General features: G+C 25.1%; 5 protein-coding genes across 5 annotated transcripts; 2 read left to right on the forward strand and 3 right to left on the reverse strand.

Annotated features, from left to right (window-relative positions):
• Positions 1 to 784: 784 nt before the first annotated feature.
• On the forward strand, positions 785 to 3045 carry PCHAS_0819200 (endoplasmic reticulum chaperone BiP, putative; the record flags this gene model as incomplete). Its single annotated transcript, XM_734944.2, has 2 exons — positions 785 to 860; positions 1166 to 3045. The coding sequence occupies 2 exons, from the start codon at positions 785 to 787 to the stop codon at positions 3043 to 3045; spliced, it is 1956 nt and encodes a 651-aa protein (XP_740037.2).
• Positions 3046 to 4564: 1519 nt separating this feature from the next.
• On the reverse strand, positions 4565 to 5752 carry PCHAS_0819300 (glideosome-associated protein 50, putative; the record flags this gene model as incomplete). Its single annotated transcript, XM_734220.2, has 1 exon — positions 4565 to 5752. The coding sequence occupies one exon, from the start codon at positions 5750 to 5752 to the stop codon at positions 4565 to 4567; it is 1188 nt and encodes a 395-aa protein (XP_739313.2).
• Positions 5753 to 8448: 2696 nt separating this feature from the next.
• On the forward strand, positions 8449 to 9741 carry PCHAS_0819400 (cytochrome b5, putative; the record flags this gene model as incomplete). Its single annotated transcript, XM_016797884.1, has 6 exons — positions 8449 to 8529; positions 8794 to 8863; positions 8953 to 9035; positions 9139 to 9229; positions 9331 to 9435; positions 9725 to 9741. The coding sequence occupies 6 exons, from the start codon at positions 8449 to 8451 to the stop codon at positions 9739 to 9741; spliced, it is 447 nt and encodes a 148-aa protein (XP_016653791.1).
• A 93-nt stretch (positions 9742 to 9834) lies between these two features.
• On the reverse strand, positions 9835 to 11554 carry PCHAS_0819500 (50S ribosomal protein L3, apicoplast, putative; the record flags this gene model as incomplete). The annotated part of the gene is made up of 5 exons (XM_016797885.1): positions 9835 to 10135; positions 10558 to 10928; positions 11058 to 11171; positions 11287 to 11348; positions 11455 to 11554. The coding sequence occupies 5 exons, from the start codon at positions 11552 to 11554 to the stop codon at positions 9835 to 9837; spliced, it is 948 nt and encodes a 315-aa protein (XP_016653792.1).
• A 1358-nt stretch (positions 11555 to 12912) lies between these two features.
• On the reverse strand, positions 12913 to 13972 carry PCHAS_0819600 (eukaryotic translation initiation factor 3 subunit F, putative; the record flags this gene model as incomplete). The annotated part of the gene is made up of 2 exons (XM_737505.1): positions 12913 to 13602; positions 13715 to 13972. The coding sequence occupies 2 exons, from the start codon at positions 13970 to 13972 to the stop codon at positions 12913 to 12915; spliced, it is 948 nt and encodes a 315-aa protein (XP_742598.1).
• Positions 13973 to 14726: the final 754 nt, after the last annotated feature.

The following is a 14726-nucleotide window of genomic DNA, read 5'->3' on the forward strand; positions in this document are numbered from 1 at the left end:
CAAAACCGATATTTATAATTGTAATATTATTCAAAACGTTTTGCCGAATATATATAATAAGCTTTTAATTATATTCTATAAAAAATATATTGAAATGAAACAGGTTTAAGAAACGTATCTCTCTACCGGATTGCAAAATAACTAAAAATATATATGCATACAAAACAGAAAAATAAAAAAAAAAGGAACTTGGTCGTAATTTTTTTTTTAATTTTTGTTGCGCATCCAAATTTATATATAAATATAATAAATTATTACAAACCTCAAAAAAAAAAAATATTGCATTTTATATAATATATTTATGAATGTGCATAATATTTATTGCTTGTTCATACAAAAATGTTAATATGTGTTCAAAAGTTAAGGGATTAGTGAGAGGAAAAAAAAAAGTGTATATTAATATTTCTTAAATATAGATATTTTATATAACATTAAAAAAAAATTAATAATAACCCAAAAAAATAATATTATATGCATAGAAGAATTTTATGCAACGTGCTTAAAAAGAAATATTTAAGTTTTTGTGACGAAGCTATTCTAAAAAATAAGCATAAATATATATTTTATGTATTTGTATATAAAATATATATAGTAAATAATTAAAAAAATATATATATATATGTTATATATTTTTTTTTAAATTAATATTAAAGCTATTGTTAAAAAAGGGAATTTATATTGGAAATATACGTTTTGAATAATTTTCATTTTAGTTTTGAACAATAATTAATTACATTATTATTTTTATTAATTAATTTTGTATGCATAAAAAAAATTAAAGCAAATGGGAAGAACAAAGTCATTTGTTTTAGTATTACTTGTATCCCTGCTGAAATTTGTAAGTGCCGTTGACTCATCTGGTAAGTAGCTTTTTACTTGTTTTCTTTTTTTTTTTTAAACACTTATCTAAATAATATTCGTTGCTATTATAAGATATAACATATGTAAATATATGTATTATTTGTAATGGGCATGTGTATTTATTTATTCATTCATTTTGATATGTGCCGTGTTTTATACATATTGTAATTGCTTAATTTTTGTAAAAGTATATATACACATATATCTGGTTTGGGCTTTCCTTGAGCATTTTCAGTTATATTGTATATGTGCACACGTGTTTGTTTTATTCTTCATATATTTTTCATTTTTCCTTTTTTTTTAGTCGAGGGTCCCATTATTGGTATCGATTTAGGTACTACTTACAGTTGTGTTGGTGTATTTAAAAATGGAAGAGTTGAAATATTAAACAATGATTTAGGTAACCGTATTACTCCATCATATGTATCATTTGTTGATGGAGAAAGGAAAGTTGGTGAAGCAGCTAAATTAGAAGCTACTTTACACCCAACTCAAACTGTATTTGATGTTAAGAGACTTATAGGTAGGAAATTTGATGATAAAGAAGTCGTAAAAGATAGAACTTTATTACCATATGAAATAGTAAACAATGAAGGTAAACCAAATATCAGAGTTCAAATAAAAGACAAACCCACTACTTTTGCACCTGAACAAATTAGTGCTATGGTTTTAGAAAAAATGAAAGAAATTGCTCAATCCTTTTTGGGTAAACCCGTAAAAAATGCTGTTGTTACTGTACCTGCATATTTCAATGATGCACAAAGACAAGCTACAAAAGATGCTGGTGCAATTGCTGGATTAAATATAGTACGTATTATTAATGAACCCACCGCTGCTGCTTTAGCTTATGGTTTAGATAAAAAAGAAGAAACAAGTATTTTAGTATACGATTTAGGAGGTGGTACTTTTGATGTTTCTATTTTAGTTATTGATAATGGTGTATTTGAAGTCTATGCAACAGCAGGTAATACTCACTTAGGAGGTGAAGATTTTGATCAAAGAGTTATGGACTATTTTATAAAAATGTTTAAAAAAAAAAATAATATAGATCTTAGATCAGATAAAAGAGCTATTCAAAAATTAAGAAAAGAAGTTGAAATTGCAAAAAGAAACTTATCAGTTGTTCACTCAACACAAATTGAAATTGAAGATATAGTTGAAGGACATAACTTTTCAGAAACATTAACAAGAGCCAAATTTGAAGAATTAAATGATGATTTATTTAGAGAAACTTTAGAACCTGTTAAAAAAGTATTAGATGATGCAAAATATGAAAAAAGCAAAATCGATGAAATTGTTTTAGTAGGAGGTTCAACTCGTATACCTAAAATTCAACAAATTATTAAAGAGTTTTTCAATGGTAAAGAACCAAATAGAGGTATTAACCCAGATGAAGCCGTAGCATATGGTGCTGCTATTCAAGCTGGTATTATTTTAGGAGAAGAATTACAAGATGTTGTATTGTTAGATGTTACTCCATTAACTTTAGGTATTGAAACTGTTGGTGGTATTATGACTCAATTAATTAAAAGAAATACAGTTATTCCAACAAAAAAATCACAAACCTTTTCAACCTATCAAGATAACCAACCAGCTGTTTTAATTCAAGTCTTTGAAGGAGAAAGAGCATTAACTAAAGATAACCATTTATTAGGAAAATTTGAATTATCTGGTATTCCACCTGCACAAAGAGGTGTACCTAAAATCGAGGTTACATTTACTGTCGACAAAAACGGTATTTTACATGTTGAAGCAGAAGATAAAGGAACAGGAAAAAGTAAAGGTATAACTATTACTAATGACAAAGGTAGATTATCAAAAGAACAAATAGAAAAAATGATTAACGATGCTGAAAAATTTGCTGATGAAGATAAAAATTTAAGAGAAAAAGTTGAATCAAAAAATAACTTAGATAACTACATCCAAAGCATGAAAGCTACTGTAGAAGATAAAGATAAATTAGCTGATAAAATCGAAAAAGAAGATAAAGAAACTATTTTAAATGCTGTTAAAGAAGCTGAAGATTGGTTAAACAATAATTCAAATGCTGATTCAGAAGCATTGAAACAAAAATTGAAAGATGTTGAAGCTATCTGCCAACCTATTATTGTTAAATTATACGGACAACCAGGAGGCAGCTCACCACCACCAGGTGATGAAGATGTAGATAGTGACGAATTATAAACGGATACATACCTGCTCAGAACAAACTTTAATTATATAAATATATGTTATAATCCCTGTTAATATTTATTCATAAGTTTATGAAAAATTAGTTGATATTTTATAAAAAGTTTAATTATTTTAATAATCTAGCAAAATTTTTACATGAAAAATAAATGAACGATGTATATTTATACATACATGTGTATGTATGTAACAATGTTTTTGCTTTTTTTTTTTTTTTTTTTTTTGGGCACATAAATTTTACGTGCATTTTATATACACACATATGATATATATTGCATTACATTTATTTATGTTTTTTTTTTATGGATTTACGTTATTTATTTTTACGTAATCCCCTTGAATTAATAATATATGATGCATATTGTATGCTATCATTTTTTCTTTTTTATTTCATTTTCTTTTTTTACTCCAAAAAAATCGGCCATTTCAATGAACTCTAGTTGTATGTGTATGTATATACACACATACTTAATTAATATTTTCATTGATACAAATTAGCACAACGCTGCAACAATTTGGTGGGGAATTGTTGAGATTTCATTTGATAGGTATAATTACCCTATTCAAAGTGTTTGCCTTGTCGATTTTTCAATTATTTTGACATATTTCTTCCCTACAAGGTATTTCATATGCCCACCCTTGGGAACCCATTGGCTCCGCTAAACTGGTAGCAATATTAAATGCCAGCATTTACAACCTTTAATCGGATTATAATGGCTGATTATGCATATGTAAATGACCTTTTCAACACGTTTAATGCTATTACTAATGCTAGCATAAGCCAGTATGAGCCACACTCATAAGACTATTTTTGGTATTAAAAAAAAATAAAACTTTGAATAATTTTTTTCTTTCATTATAATTCTAAATATTAAAAAAAAAAAATAATAATAAAAAAAAAAACATATGAAATGATAAAAATATAATTATTAATGGAATATACAACAGGTACAATCTGTGAATGAACAATTTTTTTTATAAGAATTATAAAATAAAAACAACTTATACATAAAAAATATATGAGATAAGCGAATGAAATATATTTGTGTACCCCATTTTATTTCACAATAGGGAAAGAAAGTTACGTTTAATATATTCAGAATAAAAACAATATGAATTCGCACACATACGTACAAATATAGTATATGCATACGTGCATATATGTACACGTATGCACATAATCTGTCTGGGTAGTAATGGAATAACGCGCGTATGCTTATATGGGGTAATTCCTTTCTTCCTTTTTTTTTTTTCGCAATTTTTGCAAATCATAAAAATAAAAAAAACAGCAAAGAGGTATAAAAAAAAAAACTATATACCATGACAAACGCATATATCAAAGTTGACACATTACTAAATCCACAATATGAAGGGAAAAGGGGATATAAAAAAAATATTGCAATTCATTAATTGTATTCCCACTATGTGCTACTTAGCACCCCTATATGTCTAAACTAATACATTTGTTTTCCCCCTTTTAAGAGAAAAATTTATAAAAGAAAAAAATATAAAATTATTTCATATTCTTTGATAAAAAAGAAGAAAATCCCATAAAAGCTATTACTGAACCTATAAGTATACCAATTGTTCCTACGATTCTAACAAATGTATCTTTATTTCCCATTGGTCCAGCAGCAGGCACATCAATTAATTCAACTTTAGGTAAGGTAGCAAAATATTGTAAAGAATTAACTTTATCTAATGTTTTTCTTTTTTTTAATCCTAATTTATGGGTATATACAATATCTCCAGTGTTGCTGCTTATAAATTTAGTAACTAGTCCATTATTGGTTAATTCATGAATACAAAAACCTATATCGCTACTAAAAAAAAGTGATTTAGGTGATTTGATAGATGATTTTCCACTTGATATGGCACCAGATCCACAATTAACAAATGCTATATCACTATCTTCAATTACTTCCATATTATTATCATGACCAGATATATATAAATCTACTTGAGCTTCTTTTAATAATGGTAATAAATAATATGATAAATATGAACTACCTCTGGATAAGCCTGATGAATAAATTGGTTTATCTCCAACGACAATTATAAAATCTGTAACTTTTTTAGCAACATTTAATTGTAATTTTAAATCTTCCCATGCTTTATTATGTATATCTTTATATGGGAAATTTGCAGATAATATCCATGTGTCTATAAATATAAAAGCAGCTGCCATATCTTTATGTCCAGTTGTAACTATTGATGGTCCACTTGATACAGTAAAATGGGTAAAATAATGATACCAATAATTTGGCATAATCCATTTAGGATATTTCGTTTTTTCATCATCATTTTCAATTGTTGTTACACCATCTTTTTCAGTATATATACCTTGACCTTTTAAAACTTCTGAATTATAATTACCTGTCCAATCACCTGTACCTAATACTGTAAAAAAGGGCATGTACATATCCCCTTTTTCTTCTTCATATACATCTTCATATAAACTTTTCCATGATGGATCATTTAATCCTTTTACCCCATCCACAAAATTGGATCCGGGACTAACTATAAATGTTACTCTTTCACTCTTTATAAATTGTTTCAAATATTTTGCATTCAATAATTGGGATTTACTTTCTTTACCCCAATTTCCTAATGAAGCAAATCGCAGTTGACATTTTACATTATAACTGCTTATAAAAAACAAGACAAAAAATACGCTGAACAATGTTTTAGAAATATTCATATTCACTAAATTAATATTAAAAAATATAATAATAAAATAAAAAAAAAAATAGCCACAGGGAAGCAAAATGGCTAAAAAGTGTATTATAATGACACAATGAAAATATTTGGAAAATTAGAAATAAAACAGAAAAAAAAAATATAATAAAATAAAAATTAATATATAATTGATGTAATAATGTGTGTGTAATTATGAATATAATGTATATTATATAATATTGTATGTAATTTTATTTCGAAAAATATAAAAAATAATATTATAATATAATAATTATTTGGATAAATATGATCAGCACACGTAATAAAAATTAATTACGGGGAAAAAAGGAAAATAAAAACTTGGCAAAATATATGATACAATATTTTTATTAACAACGCCGCGGCTAAACAATAATCATAAAAATATGAAAAATTGAAGAAATAATAAAATGTGTTAATAGTGTATATTCTAAAATATGATTATTATCTTTGTGTGTATATATAATACATACATGGAAAAAAACAAAAGTCTAATAAGGAAATTAATTTTAATGCAAAAAATACGTGAAATAAAATTAATATTGGCAAAAAAGTAGGAATATACAGTAAATTATTGTTACACATATATATTTTATTTTCATATTTTATAAATACACATATATATTTTATACTTGACCCAAAAAATCCCAATTTGTAAACATTTTAGGAATTCACAAAATATAAAGTAATATTGTACACACAAAAATTAAGGGAAAAAAAAGAAATAAAAAAAAATATTACTTATATTGTGTATAAAAAATGTATATTGCATAAATATTTATTTTTAGCAACTTTAATATAGCATTGTAACATTGTTAACATATTAATGACATATTTTTCTTATTCTTTTTGAAAATCCTTGGCATTTGGGGGGAAATAATTTTATACTTTTTTTATTTTTTCGAAAATTATAATTTCACACATGTATTGCTTTTTTTACTGATAAAATATTTCATATATTAATATTTTTATTATGAATTAATTTTAGACAATATTTTACACACAAAAATGGTCGCAAACACCTGATTTCTCCCTTATCACATACACACACACACACACATAATACACTGTATATAATGAGCACATGCATACATACAAGTCACACCACCTTATAATGCTAATCATGTTAATAATGTTAATAATGTTGAGAATGTTGAGAATATATCATTGGTGTGTGGATATAAACATATGCATTTTATCGAACATTTTTAGCCTAAAAAATTGCATAATTATGTATTTCTGAAAATGTGCCAACAAAATAATGCACAATGATCAAGGGGAAATACCAAATAAGAGTCTATTACAGGTTATTTTCCCCCTTAGCATATTCTTGCAACTTTGCTATTATGTTACTATTTTCGAATTAATGCCTAGACCTATTCTTTTTTATACATTTTAAGCCGTGTAAATATATCCATATTAAGTATTAACAAAAAAAATATTAAAATAAAAATACTTGCTTGTGCAGGCAATTATAGTGCACAACCCATCAATAATAAAAACTTTCATTCTATAGAAATACACATAAAAGGGAAGAAAAAACACAAAATAAAAAAGATATTTATAAAAGTATAGCATTATAATACTGAACTGATTCATTGCCCATAAATACATTTTTATTACCTATTTTGTAAACCTATTAAAAATAAGTCCAAAGTAATTTAAATAAAGGACTTTGAAAGTATTGTTTATAAATATATTGCCTGTGCATGTAATATGTGCATTATTGGCTAGTTCAATTAGCTGTTCATATTGTTTTTTTATTTTTACAATTACACATTATTCTTTACCAACTTCCCTTTGAGCTTATTACTAAAGGAAAGGGAGAATGCAATTGGTAGTAATTCATTGTTAGAACGAAAATAAGGGATCGTATTTTATTTCAACAAATATAAATAAACGATTCTACGCATTTATAGAGTTGTATAAAGGCATTAAACGGCTATTTTTTCAATGTTTGTTCATTTTAATTAAAAAAATAAGCACGTTCAAACATATATATGTATAATTTCGTGTATGCCATTAAAAATAAATGTAAAAAATATTTTTTAATTATATTCTTTGCATGAACCTATTTATCATATCACCCTATACCATCTAGAAAAATAATTAATATGTAATGGAATCTAAAAAAAAATTTAATAATTGAAAAGAAATAAAATGCTTAATGTAGCATTATAAAGCCAGAATAATGCACACCATTAATTTTATTTTTTGTTAAAATAAACTTTTAATAATTTATACAAAAGGGATAGCATTTTAAAATAGTGTGCTTTATATTATAGAATAGGCAAATAAATGTTATATTGGTTATTAAAATTAATAACTAATAGTGTAATTTGCATTCTATAGAATATAAAAGATAAAAAGATCGTATAAAATTATAATATTTTTCTTTCCATAAAATAAAGCAAGCTAATTTAATGTCATAATAAAAAAATAGGAAAATTGTTAATGATAGCAGTTGAATCTATAAATTTTTAATATAGTAACCTAAATAAATTATATAAGCCGAGACATAATAAGCATAATAGGCACTAATTTGCAGATATTCAAATAAAAATTATAATTTATAAATTTTATAGCTTATTTTAGCAACTAAGTTATCAAAGAATATTCTTTGATATTTTTTTCCCGAATATTTTCAAATACTATTTAATATATATTTACTTAAAGGAAATGTATAAAAAACAATATTTTACGAGTATAAAATATCTCCTTGTGGTTATAATTTTAGTTATAACCTTTGTAAGAATGGAGGTAAAGAATAAAATCATTGTAGAATATAATTATGATATATATGTACTATGTGTAAATATTTTTTTTTTTACAATTCATTTTTTTATTTTACCTCCACATTTTACTATAAATAGCACACATCGCACAATTTGGCGAAATACCAAAAAATAAAAACACCTCTATTCATACACTCATGTGCTTGTATGTGTGTATTGTACTCCTACAACAATATCCACATGATTATGCTCTTTGACATTATTTTATTTTTTTGATAATATTAATCAGGAAAAACAAAGTAACACATTGGATCCCTTATCTCCTAAGAAATTAAAAGATGAACCACCCAAAACACATGGTACTATAAAATTGGCTGAATATACTTTATTTCAATATGGCACATAGTCACTAATATGGAAATGCTTTATTTTGTTTGCTTTTTTTTAGGAGCAAATCAAATGGTATATAATATTATTTCTGAAGCATTAAAGGAAGATATTGAACCTGGAAAAAAATATACAAAGGAAGAGGTACTTTGAAATTATATATATACACAATATATGGCATGTATAGTGATAAATAGAATTTTAACTGTTTCCTATATGCATATTTTTTGTTTCATAAATTATACAGGTCGAAAAACACAACAAGCCTACTGATGCTTGGGTCATTTATAAAAACAAAGTTTATGATGTGACATATTATCTCAAGTATCACCCAGGAGGTTCGATAAATATGCACACACATTTATATATTAATATATAAGGTAAAATATGTGAATTTGCTATTTTAATTTTTATCGTATATTTTTATAATTTTCAACAGGGGAAGATCCATTGACAAAACGAGCAGGAACTGATGTTACCGACGATGTTCTTGGGTATCATAGTTGGGTGAATGTTGAAAAAATATTAGAAAATACTTATCTTGGTAAGCCCATAAATATATAATTAAAAAAAAAAATTGTTTTACAAGTATATATCATAGTAAAGTGTTTAGAAGGACAAAAATTTATGTCCTAAATAATCTTTAGTTTTAACAAAAAAAATTTTAAATGAAAATACATAAATAAATTTAAAATCATAAAAAAGGATTAATAAGACTTATAATTTTTTCTAAAAAAAAATACATTTATCGATATTTTAAAATATTTATTTTTTTTAACATTATATTAAGTTACATATTTATTTTCCAATTTTTTTTTTTTTGAAATTTATAGGGGATCTTGTCGAATAAGGACGAAAACATAGCTAATCAAGCCAATTTTATATTTTAAAATTGTATGTACAAAATAGTAATAACATTAATAGAGATAAACAATTTTGTGTCTTATTTAATATTTTTTTCCTGTTCATATAACATATCTAAAATATATTTATATTTATTAATTTTGTTGTCTCGTGTTGCTGTTACTGTTACATCCGAATTTCTATTTCCAGGAATACAGCCACTCACTAATATTTCATTTCTTTCTAAATTTAATCCCAATAATTTTAGATTAATCATAGTCCTAAATTTATTCCCATCTTTCCCTGGCATTTTCTTTCCTTTTAAAACTCTTCCAATGTGTGTTGACGCACCGATTGACCCTGGCTTTCGATGATGTCCACTTCCATGCGTCATTGGGCCTCTACAAATAAAATTAATTCAAGAAATATGTATGCATGCATATTCTATCATTTTGAATTAAATATTATTCCCTTTTCTTTTTATATGGCTATACTTAATTTTTTTATTTAAATTTTAAAAAAATTGTTATGTACATATACATATTTTAAAATTTTATTTTACAACATTACATTTACACCATATTTTTTATGTCACGATGTATCCATTTGCTTCGATTACAAGCATGGTACAACGTGATAATAATAAAAACAAAAAAACGGTCGACATTTTTAACACACATTATGATAAGTAATTTTTCTCTCAATATATAATATGCATTAAGGCAATGCATATAAACAATTTCAAATTCAGATATAGCTCTATTTTTTTTTTTTTATTTTTTTTTATTTTTTTTTATTTTTTTTTTTTTTTTTTGTAAATTACCTACGAAATCCCCATCTTTTGATAACCCCTGAAAACCCTTTTCCTTTTGATAGCCCCCTAACATTTACATATTTATAATTATATAAATATGAAACATCTATGATTTGTCCTAGTACAAAATTTTGAGGTGGGGTTAATGTTAAGCTACAAGTATTTTTTAAATTGGAATTAATTTTAGATATCTGTCCTATTTCGGGTTTTAGTATCCATCTGCTTTCATTCAATGGTTTTCCATAAGCAATTCCAACTTTTCCAAAATCAAGAAATCTATATATTATATTTGGCATTATTTTTATTAAAGTTGCGGGTATTAACTTTCCATTAGGGGAAAAAATCGAGCGCATTTCGATTTTCTTGCCCCGTATTTGTATCTAATCAAGGGGATGTGAAAAGTGAGAAATGAGCTAGCGAAGGCTGATAATGTCATGCATGTTATATAATTTTTATTTTCAAATTTGTCAGCATTTTCAGAATTTTCAAATTTGTCAAAATTTGCTTACCCTATCTAGCTCGTCTTTGTACGGGATGTCGTTTAAATGCGTTTGGGGATCGAATGGGACCCTAGCGTTTATGAACTTTTTTACCATTCGGGTTTGGAAATTTCTTTTTTTCGCCTACAATTGGAAACAGGTATGAATGTATAGAAATCGAAATAGGGGGCACATAAACTGTTGGTCTTGTATTTTTTTTAATCGTATCAATAAGGAAAGAAAATGAAAAGGTCTTTACCCATTTTGCTGGATATGCAATATCCTGACTATTTAGTATGTTCCCATTGTTGTCAACAAATTCTGAAAAAACACAAAAATAAAATAAAATGAACAAAATAGAGATTCGTGTATATATGAGCATGAAGATAATAGAACACAGTAATGATATTTTTAAGTAGCTTATTACTTGTTTCAAAAAAGTTAAAAGCGTTTTGAATCTTATAGTTATATACACATTGGAGTATTATGGGGAAAATCAGGATTTTATATATGAAATATAAATGCATTATATTTTTTCATCTCGGCACAATAATTCTTTATTCAAACATTTATGTAGATATATATGAATGGACATAAATTTTTTATGAAAAATGGGATATATACACACGTGTGCGTAAGTAGGTATATCCAGCTAATTTGTATTATATTTTCCAAAACAAAAGAAAAGAAAAAACAAAATATATAACAATAATAAAAGTATTATATTGTTTATCAAATTAAACGAACTTATTCTTTCATGAACTCTACACTATCAATCAATAAGCTATTCACATTTTATCAAGCTACATGCATAAATACATATTTTTATAAAAATTATTCATAAAGCTAACTATTTTAAGGGTAGTTGAAATCGTAGTTTTAATTATAAAAAATGAAACTAAACGAAATAAATTATAAAAAATAATATAAGAAAATAAATATGCAAATATATATGTATATATATGTAATAATAAAATATTTGATATACCAATTTTTATATATTAATTATGGCGCAGCAATGTAAAAAATACAAGCAACTCCCTAAAGGCATACATATGCTATGTGCCAAAATATGGATAAATGTACAATGGCTAGTTTTATTTTTTTTTAAATACAATAATGAGTAAAACCTTATCTTTATTATTTTTTAAGCATAACAAAAAATGTTAACTAAAACGAAAATCTATGTTATATATTTATTTTTTTTGAAAAATAAAATATCATTCCCATTTAAATGGTTAATCATATGCTTTCTCTTTTCTTTAATGCAAAATATTTAAACGCATTATAAAGTATGAAATTTTTAAATAGCTACATATTTTTAAAGGTGTAAGCAAATGTAGTTTGTTCCCAAGCATTGGATCAGCAATTACAATCTGTGCTTATGCATTGCCCACTTATTTGATATTCTATCTGTCGCTATTTTGGTTATTTTGGCATTTGCGGTATTGGGCAATTTGAAAAGAGTCCAAATGGTTAGGTAGTGCTTATGCAAGGAAAATGAAAAAGGTTTCAAGCATTTGCTAATGATACTATTTTATTCTGCTTTATTCTGCTTTATTTTTTTTTGGTTTTCCTAAATGGAAACTGTTGGACAAGTGGCAATCATAGGCGAACAAACTCAATGGGAGTTGTAGTTAAAGTTTTTTTTAATTATTTAATTATTTAATCGTTTATATTAAAAAATTTACAGTTTTAAAAAAAAAAAATATGTAAAAAAATGGAAAAAGAGCAACATATATAAATAAGTCTCAAAGGCGTGTGTAATTGCATATGTAGACTAAATGCATGGATAATTTTTTTATTTCGAACAATCAATGATATGCATAATTTTGTATGCTACGTCTTGTAGGAATACAAAAAGGGATAGTTGCATTTTTTGAAGTTATTGCATAGAAGAGGCATTTAATTTTTCTGCTATTAAAAATTGTAAATGTGCTAGATTTGATAAATAAGAAATCATTAAATTATCTTGTAAAATACTTTCATTAATAGAATCAAATTTTTCAATCGATACAAAAGGATCATTTGAAAAAACTTTATGTAAATATCTTCCTATGGCTACATTTCCTTTTCTTTTTTTATCAACAATATCTTGTACATATGATTTACAATTTTTTAACATAATTAATAATTTTTTTAATGAATTTTCATCAATTTCATGATTTAATAATTTATCTTTACTATTATTATCTCCACCTTTTGTTCCTTTGTCAGTTATTTTGGCAACATCAGCTCTTTCAACATTACATGGTAATAATTCAATTTGAATCTCATGAAAATGAACAAAATATTCTTTAACTAAATTAATAGGTAGTTGTACATATGCTTTTATATTTAGGAATCCACTTTCTAATGATGCATCAACTAATAAATGTATGGGTTCATTCAATGGAGAATGTGGATAAAATTTTGAAATCGAATTATGTTCTTTAAACCATCCATGAACAGCACATGACAATTCCGATAATTCAGATCCCGAACAAAACCATCCGACGACTTGATCCCTTGGACGTATTTTTTGCTTAAGCTCATACATCGTCTCGTGGTGGTCCTTTATGATTTGCAAAAAGCCCTGAAAGTGAAGAAGTGTGCACAGGCATGTTTATGCATATTCGTACGTATTTACACATATTCCCACATATTTACACATATAGCATAGTATATTGTAGTGGTTATTGACTTACCCCTTCATTTAGGGAATGCTTGTCGACAAAGCAGTCCGATATTTCAACCAAATTAGTGTCAATGATGGAGCCCATCAAAGTTCCAATCACATGAGTCTGATCTTCATCTCTTCTTAAGTATGAATCTAATATTGTAAATATTACAGAAGGATGTACAATACATTTTATATTTGTATGTGGTTGTATATCAAAATGCTGAGGTGTTTTATTTTTCAGCAAGCTACTCATTGTTTTAAAATTATATCTGTTCATACTCATCTTTGTATACTATTTTATTTTTACTTATTATTATTTTTGTTTTTTTATAATAATATATTTTTTTAAGAAAATATATATTCCTTAAAGTTTTAAATAATTTTTTTTTTTTTGAATTTAATGGATGTAATGCTTTTCCGCAGTTACTATTTACAATGATGTTATATATTTTATTGTACAATCTTTATTTATATGACTTTTTTCATTTTTCTTTTTTTCCCTTTTTAAAATATTGTTGTTATTATATATTTTCCTATAAATACAATAACAATTCCAATAGTTGAAATAATTTTATAAAAAAAAAATTGTGAAATATATATAATAATACGTATATGTATTATTTTTTAAATTAGTATAATAAACAAAACTATCGCTAAAAATTTTTAATTCCATTTTTCCACTCAGCTATATAAGCAATGTATAGAATATTTATAAATATATATTTTTATGCGTATTATAAATAATCGCCGACCGTCATATAATATACATAATTAAACTATACAAATGTTGAAAAATTTTGTTATTATTTTATGCGATAATACTATGTTTAAATTTAAAAAAATATATAAATTTTTTAAGTTATAAAAATGGAAAATTTAAGGGGATTTTATTTTTCTATATCAACATTTTGTATATAGAATGAATATCAAGTTTAGGAAAATAAAAGATCAACACTTTTTAAAAAATGGAAATTTATACCATTACTCTTTCGTGTATGGGCTTGTTTGCCTTCTTTTTTTTTTTATTTTTTTTTAAT

The sequence above is a fragment of the Plasmodium chabaudi genome (assembly GCF_900002335.3).
Source record: "Plasmodium chabaudi chabaudi strain AS genome assembly, chromosome: 8".
NCBI lineage: Eukaryota > Apicomplexa > Aconoidasida > Haemosporida > Plasmodiidae > Plasmodium > Plasmodium chabaudi.